Source organism: Trichechus manatus, unplaced genomic scaffold (assembly GCF_000243295.1).
Source record: "Trichechus manatus latirostris isolate Lorelei unplaced genomic scaffold, TriManLat1.0 scaffold00186, whole genome shotgun sequence".
Taxonomy (NCBI): domain Eukaryota; kingdom Metazoa; phylum Chordata; class Mammalia; order Sirenia; family Trichechidae; genus Trichechus; species Trichechus manatus.
Window position 1 is genome coordinate 4876984 of NW_004444122.1, and position 12356 is coordinate 4889339.

The 12356-nt window shown below is 40.2% G+C and overlaps 1 protein-coding gene across 1 annotated transcript in view; it reads right to left on the reverse strand.

Annotated features, from left to right (window-relative positions):
* Window positions 1–12356, reverse strand: part of ADAMTSL3 (ADAMTS like 3) — a gene marked incomplete at its 5' end in the record, with an annotated part of 256278 nt that overhangs the window by 8381 nt on the left and 235541 nt on the right. The window contains 2 exons of the mRNA XM_023741699.1: window positions 2719–2923; window positions 6547–6730. Coding sequence (XP_023597467.1) covers window positions 2719–2923; window positions 6547–6730 — 389 coding nt within the window. The remainder of the gene's footprint in view (window positions 1–2718; window positions 2924–6546; window positions 6731–12356) is intronic.

Sequence of the window (12356 nt, forward strand, 5' to 3'; positions counted from 1 at the left end):
AAGATGCCTCTTTAAGGACTAAGGTGCACCTCACCCAAACCATGGTATTTTCAATCACCTCATATGCACACGAAAGCTGGACAATGAATAAGCAAGACCAAAGAAGAGCTGATGCCTTTGATTTATGGTGTTTGTGAAGAATACTGAATATACCATGGACTGCCAGAAGGGCAAACAAATCTGTCTTGGAAGAAGTATAGCCAGAATGCTCCTTAGAAGTGAGGATGGCAAGACTTTGTCTCACATACTTTGGACATGTTATCAGGAGGGGCCAGTCCCTGGAGAAGGACATCATGCTTGATACAGTAGAAAGTTAGCAAAAAAGAGGAGGACCCTCAACAAGATGGATTGACACAGTGGCTGCAACAATGGGCTCAGACATAGCAACAATCGGGAGGATGACACAGGAGCAGGCAGTGTTTCGTTCTGTTGTACACAGGGTCACTGTGAGTCGAAACTAACTCGATGGCACCTAACAACAACAACAAATGCCAGTGGATGTGAAGTGGTATTTCATTATGATTTCGATTTACATTTCCTTGATGGCTAATGAGGAAAGCATCTTTTCATGTGCTTGTTCGCTATCTGTATATCTTTTTTGGAGAAATGTCTATTCAGATCCGTTGACAATTTTTTAAATTGGATTATTTGTGTTTTTATTACTGAGTTGGAAAGGTTCTTTATATATTCTGTATACACGTCCCTTATAAGATGTATGATTTACAAATATTTTCTCCCATTCTGTGGGTTGTCTTTTCACTTTCTTGATGGTGTCCTTTGCATTACAAAATTTTTAAATTTTCATGAAGTTCAATCTAAGTTCAATCCATCTGGGCTTTTTTGTTTTTGTTATTGTTGCTTGTGTTTTTGGTGTCATATCTAAGAAATCATTGCCTAACCCAAAGTCACAAAGATTTATGCCTATGATGTCCTCTGAGAATTTTATAGACAATTTTAGCTCTTTGATATATTTTGAGTTAATTTATATATATGGTATGAGGTAGGGGTCCAGCTTCATTCTTTTGCTTGTGGATATCCAGTCGTCCCAGCATCATTTGTTGAAAAGGTTATTCTTTCCCCATTGAGTGGTCTTGGCAACCCTATAGAAAATCAATTGGCATAGACATATGGGCTTATTTCTAGATTCACAGTTTTATTCCACTGATCTATATATGTCTAGCCTATGCTAGCACTACACTGTCTTGATTACTGTAGCCTTGTAATAACTTTTAAACTGGGAAGTGTGAGTCCTCCAATCTTGTTCTTTTTTTTTTTTTAAATTGTGCTTTAAGTGAAAGTTTCAGTTCAAGTTAGTTTCTCATACAAAAATTTATATATGCATGGTAATGTGACCCTAGCTGCTCTCCCTATAATGTGACAGCGCACTCCTCCTTTCTAGCCAGGGTTTCCCGTGTCCATTCAACCAGGTCCTGTCATTTTTTGCCTTCTCATCTTGCCTCTGGACAGGAGCTTCCCATTTATTCTCATGTATCTACTTGAGCTAAGAAGCACTCTCTTCATGAGTATCATTTTATGTCTTATAGTCCAGTCTAATCTATGTGTGAAGAGTTGACTTTGGGAATGGTTTCAATTCTGGGCTAACAGAGAGACCAGGGCCATGGCTTCTGGTGTCCCTCCAGTCTCAGTCAGACCATTAATTCTGGTCTTAACCTTGTTCCTTTTTAAGATTGTTTTGGCTATTCTGGGTCCTTTGTATTTCCATATGAATTTCAGGATCAGCTTTGAAACTTCCATAAAGAAGCCAACTGAGATTTTGACAGGGATTGCATTGAATTGGCAGGTTAATTTGGGGAGTGTTGCCATCTTAACAATGTTAAGTCTCCAGCCCATGACTCTGGAATGCCTTTCCCCTTATTTACGTATTCTTTAATTTCTTTCAACAATGTTTATAATTTCATATCATCTATTTTTAAAACCATTATTTCCCCTGTGATTAACTGTCTTGGAACTTTAAATACATTTCACATGGGTCTTTGTCTGTGCTGTAATTCTAACCCATGACCCACATCTCTTCCCAGTATTTTACTTATGACAGCTTTGCAGTATGGTTTGACACGCTTCCAATAATTTCTGTTTTTCTAAAAATTTCTTGTTCTCATTTATTTGTTCTCTAATATGAATGTCAGAAGTATCTTGTCAAGTTCAACCAAAAAGTTCTACTAAGATTTTAACTGGCATTCTATTATGGGTATCAATTAATTTAAGAGAATGGACATCTTTAGAGCACTGAGATTTTCCATTCATGAATACAGCAGGTCTTTTATTTACATAACCTTTCCTCTACATATTTCAACAATGTTTTCTATTTTTTCTTATGGGTTCCTACACATTTATTTAAAAATTTTACCTAAATGTTTTTATAATATTATTCAAGGTGGCATTTTGGATATGAGTTCTGAGATTCTTGTGCAGATATCTCTAATGTTCTCCTTTTCTTGAAGGTTTTTCTTATCCCTATTGCCACAAACCAGTCTATCTTGGGGCTTCTGTTATTGGGCCACTACATTTGAAGGACCCAAACCTGCTTCACCTTTGTATCCAAAGACAGAGACTCTATTTCCAAATGCAAACCTTGAGTTCAGAGACATATATTCATTTTAGAGACCAACCAGATTTTCTACAAAATTAAGATAAATATTTATTAGAAACAAGGTGATGATTATAGAACTGACAACACACTGGATTCGTCTGCTTTACCTGGTTCCCTGGTTCTATGGCCCATTGAACACATGGATGACTAGAACATGGTTTTCTCCCCAGAGGCCGGTCTTTGGTGGCACACGCTCTCGGAGATAGCACCTGCACAGTCCCATTGGCTTTTGTCCGTGTGCATGTTACTTGCCGACTGCAGAATCCCTCACCGCAAGACACAGAGCACTCTGACCACGCACTCGTCAACCACCTAGGAACAAAAACTACAAGACCTTAGTAAGGACTGGTATGTCAGACCTATAGGAAGTGTCTTCGAAAGGCAAAGTTGATCCTAACATGGTGGCTGTTTCAAGGCTGTTACACATCTCTATGGGAACCGGCAGCAGAATAGACAACTCCTAGCCTTATTCTCCGGTTTTCTTTTACTCAGAGGAACAACAGAGTCACCATGACAAGATGACCAATATAGGGGTGGGGTGGAGCTGTCTTCAAGTTTATGAAGAGCTGGCCCTTGTGTGGCTCCAGAGGGTAGCTAGGACAAAGTTAGATGGTAACTTCAAAAAGGTGATTTCAATTTCTTGAAACTAAAGAGACAAAAAAAATTTTTTTAGGCATCTATGTGTGGGAGACCCAAGTTCGATTCCCAGCCAGTTCACCTCAAGCTACATCTGTCAGTGGAGGCTTGCGTTGTTGCTAAGATGCTGAACAGGTTTCAGTGGAGCTTCCAGACTAAGACAGACTAGGAAGAAAGGCCTGGCGATCTACTTCCAAAATACCAGTCTGTGAAATCCCTATGGTTCACATTGGTCCAATCCTGTTGTGTGTGGGGTCGCCGTGAGTAAAGGGCCAACTCGACAGCAGCTAACAACAACGTGTTGTTCCCTCTGCAAGATACTTACGTGTTAGCTCATGTAATTCTCATGTTATTTCCACTCTTCTAAGGAAGAAACGGATGTCCAGTAGGCAAATAACTTGACTGTGGTCACATAACTAACGTGCAACAGAGCTGGGATTTGATTCTAGGTGTATCTAACTCTAAAGTTTGTGATTTAATAATTATAGGAGTGTGAACTTGGAACTGGGCACCTTGTGAGATACTGAGCTCTCTGCTGTTGAAGATGTTTAAACTGTTGCTGGGGAACTGCAGGGCATGGGTCCCTAATCTGAGGTCTATTCTATGGTTATTCAAGATGTCCATGCAGTGGGATAGGAAAAGAATTATATCTTTATTGTCATTAAGCTCTAGCTGAACTTTAGTTATTTTCACATCACATTACAGTGGTGACAGATATCTCAAAATATAATTTGTATTCACCACTATTTCAACATTCAGGTTCCACTAGATCCTGTTATTTAGTGTGTTTATAGAGAAGTGTATCTATTTCTATATTTCACATTTTTAATATTTCAATAATTGTATTTCAATATAACCAGTTTTCCTTGTAATCAAATGCATTGTGTTTTATATATTTAAAAATCTTGTTTAGAGGAGGGATCTATAGGTTTCTTTAGACTACCAGAGTGGTTCATGGCAAAAAATGTTAAGGACCCCTGATGCAGAGGGAGATTGGGGTTAGATGACCTCTGTGGTCTTTTCTAGGTATGAAAGTGTATGGCTCTATTCATTCTAGGAGCATACAAATGCTTGAGAATGTTTAATAAATAGGCTGATTGATAAATTTCCCAAATGGATTCTCTCTATTTGGTGACAGTCAGGAATTGACATAAAGCAGCTTTCTTGGATCAATTTCACCCTAGTTATTATAGGATTAGGCAGCCCTGGTGGCACAATGGTTGTTTGGCTGCTAACCAAAAGGTTGGCAGTTTGAACCCACCCAGCAACTCCACGGAAGGAAGAGCTGGTGATCTGCTCCAGTAAAGATTACAGTCTAGAAAACCCTATGGGGCAGTTCTATTCTGTTACATGGGGTCATTATGAGTTAAGATCAACTCGATAGCACCTAACAACAACAACAACACTGTAGGATCAGTTTGCTATTTCCTGAGGGTGATTCTTAGCACAAGAGTTTCCTTGCAAGAATTACAATGGGTACTGGTGGACATGTCAGTCACAGTGCCTACAATATCCATAGCCTTCCAGGAACTATTTTGTTAGGCATTGTGACCCTACCTCCCACTCTCCTCCATGGCACAGATAATTGAATCTAGTGTGGGCATTTTCACAAGAGCAGTGAGCTGTATGCTTCCATTTTCACATCAGTAAAAACAGTCCACTTTTTTTATCCCAGTGACAAAAAAAGTGCCTAGCACCTAGTAGGTGATCAGTAAATATCTGCAAGTATCTATCTCACAGGTGTGTGCTCAACGAATGCTACTATTATTAATTGATTTTTTTTTTTTGCTGTGGATTGTGCTGCAATTTGGCCAATTACCTATTAGCATCTATGTTATTCAACTGTTCATTCTAAAAATATTTTGAGAGGGTGTATAATGGCATTAAAAATGTGCTAAGTGCTGAGAATAGAGTGTTGAGCAAAACAGCCAAAAGTGTACTCTTATAGAACTCATAGTTTTGTGGGGGATCAAGGCAGGCAGATTGTGATAAGAGCTATGAAGAAAAACAATAAGAAAATATTAAAAATATAGAGCACCAGAAAAACCAGCTGTTGTTGTGTTGACACTGACTTATGGTGACCCCATGTGTATAAGAGTAGAACTGTGCTCCATAGGGTTTTCAATGGCTGATTTTTCAGAAGTAGATGCCAGGCCTTTCTTATGAGTCACCTCTAGATGGACTCAAACCTCCAATCTTTTTGTTACCAGCCGAGTGCGTCCCTGGGTCGTGTAAATGATTAACGCACTTGGTGTTAATCAAATGTGTCTTAAAAGATGGTTCTATTTATAGAGTGGAGAAAATGTTACAGGAGGAAGACATTAGGAGGCTACTAGAATAGTCCATGTGAGAAATAAGGGTAGCTCGGACTCTGGTGGTGGCAGTGGAGACTGAAAAAAGTGGATGGAAGTGAGAGAACGAGAAGAGTCTAGGATGCATTCATTGAGATCTGGAACACTGGAAACAGATCAGGTTTGGTGGAGATCATGAGTTTTGATTTTAGACGTTTTTTATTACTGATTTGTAGGATCTTACTACGTAAAAAGGTCATTAATGCTTTTTCCTAGGGTAGAGCCTAGGTAACTATGTTTTTAATAAGTGCCTCTGGTGATTCTGACCCACTGCATTGCCTCCTAGGTAAACCCATGAGTTCAGCCTCCTGACACTCTCAAGATGAGGCAGTGGTGTTTCAATAGTAAAATTCTCGCCTCCCATGCGGGACACGTGGGCTCAATTCCTGGTCAATGCACCTCAGCACAGACACCACCTGTCTGTCAATAGTGGTTTGTGTGTTGCTATGATGCTGAACAGGTTTTAGTGGAGCATCCAGACTAAGATGGGCTAGAAAGAAAGGCCTGGACACCTACTTTTGAAAATCAGCCAATGAAAGCACAACGGTGTGATCTGCAATTGATCATGGGGGTGGTGCAGGACCAGGCAGCATTTAGTTCTGTTGCCATGAGTGGGGCCAACCTGACAGCAGCTAACAACAATGCTCTCAAGGAGCTGTTGGCACTGTGAGTACAGGAAGCAGATTCGAGCAGCGATTAAGAGCAGAGACTCTCAAATCACACTTGGATTCTGGCCCTTGTAACTGTGTGACCTAGGAGAGTTTTCCCATCAGGAAAATAAGAAGATAACAATGTCTACTTCATGGGTTATTGTAAAGTGATCCTTTAAAGAGCTTAGCAGAATGACTGTGTTAAATAAATCTTAACTATTTTATTATTAGGTCCAAATTACCACACCTTTTAAAACAAGCAAAAACTTGATGAGAAAAGAAGAGTGACTACACATACCTGGCAGGGCAGTCCCGGATGTTACAGGGCTGAAATCCAGCCAGTGGCTTCTGGAGGGGATCACAGAGGGCCTCACTCACTTCCTGTCCATTGGCCATCACACACTGGGGTCTCTGAACGCTTGTTCCCAAGTGACCACAGGTGGCAGAACAATGTGTCCAGTTACCAGGCTCCCAAAAAGGCACTGCAGAAAGAAATGAAATGTCATGACAGCCCCAGATGAAAATGATGATGGGCTGGAGAAGACATGGCCAAAGACCACCAGGAGCTGTTTTCTGGTGAGCTGCCTGTCTGCTTCCTTAAGTAGCACACAGAGAGAAAGCTAGCTCATGGTGCAAAGAGGTTCTTTAAATCTCATTTTCTCTCAACTCACTTATTGTAATAACTGGTGGGAATGGCGGCCAAAATGGGGCCCTGGACCATAGCCTGGGAAGAGGGGCTATTGTAGGCCAGCTGGATCTGCCAGAAAAATCCCTGAGAGGAGTTACTCTAAGGGGTGGGCTGCCTCCTCAGCAAGCTCCAAGCAGAGCCAAGAGGACAAGAGAGGAGCGTCTCTCAAGGGGTGTTCCAAGGGTTCTGAGTCTCCAAAGTGGACCAGGTGGAGAAATGAAAGATGACTTAGTCAGAGGAACAGGGTCAGGGATTAAGCTATGAGGTTAAAGGTGCATTTCCATTCAGTGCTTTCTCTTCCATTAATTCTTAATCTAAACTTCAGATTAGTCTTGAAACTGCATAAGTAATTTGTCATGGAGACATCTGGAAAGATAAAAATGGGAGTTTCCTTTAGAAAAGCAGAGGCTGACCACCTCCAGTAATTATAGCTTTTTGACTCTCGTCCCCATTCCAAATGCCTTTTCCCTTCCCTCTGACACTTGGTAAGAGATGAGGTAGGACATGATGATGACAGATTTGTGTGTGATCACAGAAGGTGCCAGATTTTCTTATAATAATCACAAGTAAATGATAGCTACCAGCTGTGTCCACAGGCTCCCTCACAGACCAGAGTGATTCCTTTAACTTATAGTTGTCCAGCTTTTCCTTCTGATTTTTGAATTTTTGTCTTAAGTTACATATGCATCATTTGCAAAGCAGCACAGAAAAAATATTTTTAGTTGAGCCCTCAGGACTCCATTTTATTTAAAAATATGTATATTAAAAAAATAGCTAAGTTTATTAGGAACCTCCCAGGTGATAGGTACTAGGTCAGATACTTTATAATTGATCTTTCATTTAATCCTTACTGCCATTTGTGAGTTAGGTATTTTTATCTGCAGAGGTGGAAACCGAAGGAAGCTGAGTGAGCTACACAAGGTCCTTCCTGTATTAGTTGGGTTGGAACCTATGTTTGTCTGACTCCAAGTCTAATTCTTTCTACTATGCCACATTTCACAAAGACATTGACAGTTCAGGGAAGAACACATGTATAATTATTTTTATTTTTTTAATTGGGGCATAATTGATATACAGTAAGATACTCAGATCTTAGGTGTAGAATTTGATGAGTTTTCAACATTATATGTATTTGTGCAACCATGGACTATGGACTAGGAAGAAGGATCTGGTGATCTACTTCTTAAAAAATTGGCCAGTGAAAATGTTATGAATAGCAGTGGAACACTGTCTCATATAGTTCCAGAAGATGAGCCCCTCAGGTTGGAAGGCACTCAAAATACCACCGAGGAAGAGCTGCCTCCTCAAAGTAGAGTTGAACTCAATGACGTGGATAGAGTAAAGGTTTTGAGACCTTCGTTTGCTGATGTGGCACAACTCAAAATGAGAAGAAACAGCTGCAAACATCCATTAATAATTGGAACATGGAATTATGAAGTATGAATCTAAGAACACTGGGGAAGTCATCAAAAAAAAAAAAAAAAAAGGGGGAATGCCTAAAGATGGATATCCTAGGCATTAGTGAGCTGAATTAGACTGGTATTGGCCATTTTGAATTGGACAGTCATGGTCTTCTACACCAGGAATGACAAATTTAAAAGAAATGGCATTGCATTCATTGTCAAAAAGAACATTTCAAGATCTATCCTGAAGTACAACACTGTCAGTGATAGGATAATATCTATATGCCTACCAGGAAGACCTTGGAGCCCTGGTGGCACAGTGGATAAGAACTCGGCTGCTAATCAAAAGATCAGCAGTTCAAATCCACCAGCTATTCCTTGGAAACCCTATGGGGCAGTTCTATGCTGCCCTACAGGGACTATGAGTTGAAATCAACTCTATGACAACTTTTTTTTTTTTTCAACCAGGAAGACCAGAGCTGAACAGAAGATTTTCAAAGGCTGGCTTGAGAAGACAAAGTAAAGTATTATAATGAAACGTGCAAAGACCTGGAGATAGAAAACCAAAAAGGAAGAACATGCTTGGCATTTCTCAAGCTGAAAGAACTAAAGAAAAAATTCAAGCCTTGAATTGCAATACTGACGATTCTACAGGGAAGATATTAAATGACCCAGGAAGCATCAAAAGAAGATGGAAGGAATACACAGAGTCACTGTACCAAAATGAAGTGGTCAACATTCAGCCATTTCAGGAGGCAGCACCTGCTAAAGAATTGATAGTACTGAAGGAAGAGGTCCAAGCTGCACTGAAGGCATTGGTGAAAAACAAGCCTCCAAGAATTGACGGAATACCAACTGAGATGTTTCAACAAACAGATGCAGCAATGAAGGTGCTCACTTTCTATGCCAAGAAACTGGTCAATTGACTGGAAAAGATCCGTATTGGTACCCATTTCAAAGAAACGTGATCCAAAAGAATGTGGAGATTATCAAACAATATCGTTAATATCACACGTAAGTAAAATTTTGCTGAGGATCATTCAAAAGCGGTTGCAGCAGTACATGGACAGGGAACTGCCAGAAATTCAAGCTGGATTCAGAAGAGGACGTGGAACAAGGAATATCATTGCTGATCTCAGACGGATCATGCCTGAAAGCAGAGAATACCAGAAAGATGTTTACCTATGTTTTATTGACTACGCAAAGGCATTCAAATGTGGGGATCATAACAAATTACGGATAACATTGCAAAGAATGATAATTCTCATACACTTAATTGTACTCATGAGAAACCTGTACACAGACCAAGAGGTAGTCGTTCGAACAGAACAAGGGGGGATACTGCCTGGTTTAAAGTCAAGAAAGATGTGTGTCAGTGTTGTATCCTTTCACCATACTTACTCAATCTCTACGCTGAGCAAATAGTTCAAGAAGTTGGACTATATGAAAAAGAATGTGGCATCAGGATTGGAAGAAGACTCATTAACAACCTGTGTTATGCAGATGACACAACCTTACTTGCTGAAATGAAGAGGACTTGAAGCACTTACTGATGAAGATCAAAGACCACAGCCTTCAGTATGGATTACAACTCAACGTAAAGAAAACAAAAATCATCACAACTGGACTAATAAACAACATCATGATAAACGGAGAAAATATTGAAGTTGTCAAGGATTTCATTTTACTTGGATCCACAATCAATGCCCATAGAAGCAGCAGTCAAGAAATCAAATGACGTATTGCATTGGGCAAATCTGCTGCAAAAGACCTCTTAAAAGTGTTAAAAAACAAAGATGTCACTTTGAGGAGTAGGGTGCAACTGACCCAAGCCATGGTGTTTCCAATTGCCTCATATGCATGTGAAAGCTGGACAATGAATAAGGAAGACTGAAGAAGAATTGATCATTTGAATTATGGTGTTGTCGAAGAATACTGACTATACCACAGACTGCCAGAAGGACGAACAAATCTGTTTTGGAAGAAGTACAGCCAGAATGCTCCTTAGACCAAGGAAGAATTGATGCCTTTGAATTATGGTGTTGGCTAAGAATACTGAATATACTATGGACTGTTAGAAGAATGGAGCCCTGGTGGCACAGTGGTTAATAATTAAGGCTGCTAACCAAAAGGTCAGCAGTTCGAATCTACCAGCTGCTCCTTGGAAACCCTATGGGGAGCAGTTCTACTCTGTTCTATAGAGTCGCTATGAGTTGGAATCAACTCAACAGCAATGGGTTTGCATTTTTTGTTTTTGATCAGAAGAATGAACAAATCTGTCTCAGAAGACATACAGCCAGAATGCTCCTTAGAAGCAAGGATAACAAGACTTTGTCTCATGTACTTTGAACATGTTATCAGGAGGGGCCAGTCCCTGGAGAAGGACATCATGCTTGGTACAGGACAGAGTCAGTGAAAAAGAGGAAGACCCTCAGTGAAATGGATTGACAGAGTGGCTGCAACAACACGCTCAAACATAGCAATGATTGTGAGGATGGCGCAAGATCAGGCAGTGTTTCGTTCTGTTGTACATAAGGTTGCTATGTGTCACAATCGACTTCATAGCACCTAACAGCAAGAACAATGTAACCATGAACCCAAGCAAAATATAGATCATTTTTATCACCCCCAAAAGCTTCTTCCTGCTTCTTCCTCGGCAATTCCCTCCCCTCCAAGGCAACTACTTCCCCATTTCCATCAGTATGTATTAGTTTTGCCTGTTCTTGACCTTCGCACAATATGTACTCTTTTATGTTTGACTTCTTTCACTTAACATAATTTCTTTGAGATTCATCCATATTGTTGTCTTATCAGTGGTTCATTCTCTTTTATTTCCGAATAATATTCCATTATGTGAATATACCACATTCTGTCAAAGACAATTATGAGTAAGGCCACTGTGAAGATTCTTTTCCAAATCTTTTTGTGGACATGTTCTCATTTTTTTAGGTGAAAGGGTAGGTGTAGGTTTAACTTCATTAGAAAATGCCAAATAGTTTTCCATAGTGGTTGTGCCATTTTACACACTCACCAGCAATGGATGAGAGTTTCAATTGCTTTACATTCTCCCCTAAATTTGGTATTCTTGGTCTTTTGTTTTCAGCTATTCTAAAAAAAAAAAAAAAGTTGCCGTCAGGGTGATTCCAACTCATGATGACCCCATGTGTGTCAGAGTAGATCTTTGCTCCATAACGGTTTTCAGTGGCTGATTTTTTGGAAGTAGATTCGCCAGGCCTTTCTTCCAAGGTGCCTCTGGGTGGACGTAACCACAAACCTTCCAGTTAGCAGGGGAGTGCATTAACTGTTTGCTCCACACAGCGAATCCTCAGCTCTTCTAGCGGATATGAAATAGGTTCTCTTTGTGGTTTTAATTTCCATTTCCCTGATGCCTAATTATGTTGAGCATCTTTTTATTAGTGTATTGGCCAAATGTATACCTTCTTTTGTGAAGCATATGTTGGCATTTTTTGCCCATCTTCTGGGTGGGGTGGTGGAGGGATGGGAGTTTGGGTGGTTTGTCTTTTTATTGTTAACTTGTAGGAGTTCTTTATATATTCTGGATGTAAGTTCTTTGTACTGCCAGTAATTTTCCCAGTCAGTGGCTTGCTTTTTCATATTCTTTTTTTTCCCATACAAAAATTTACACATACATTATTATGTGACTCTAATTGCTGTCCCCCATACTGTGACAGCACACTCCTCCTTTCCACCTCTGATTCCTCATGTCCATTCAACCAGCTCCTAACCCTCTCTGCCTTCCCATCTCACCTCCAGACAGAAGCTGCCTGTTCAGTCTCTTGTACCTACTTGAGCTAAGAGGCACCCACCTCACGAGTATCACTTTATGTCCCACAGTCCTGTCCAATCCCTGTCTATAAGAGTTGGCCTCGGAAATTGTTTTAGTTCTGGGCTGATAGAGAATCCAGGGGCCATGCTTTCCGGGGTTCCTCCAGTCTCAGTCAGACCATTAAGTCTGGTTTTCTTAACTAGAATTTGAGTTCTGCACCCCACCTTTCT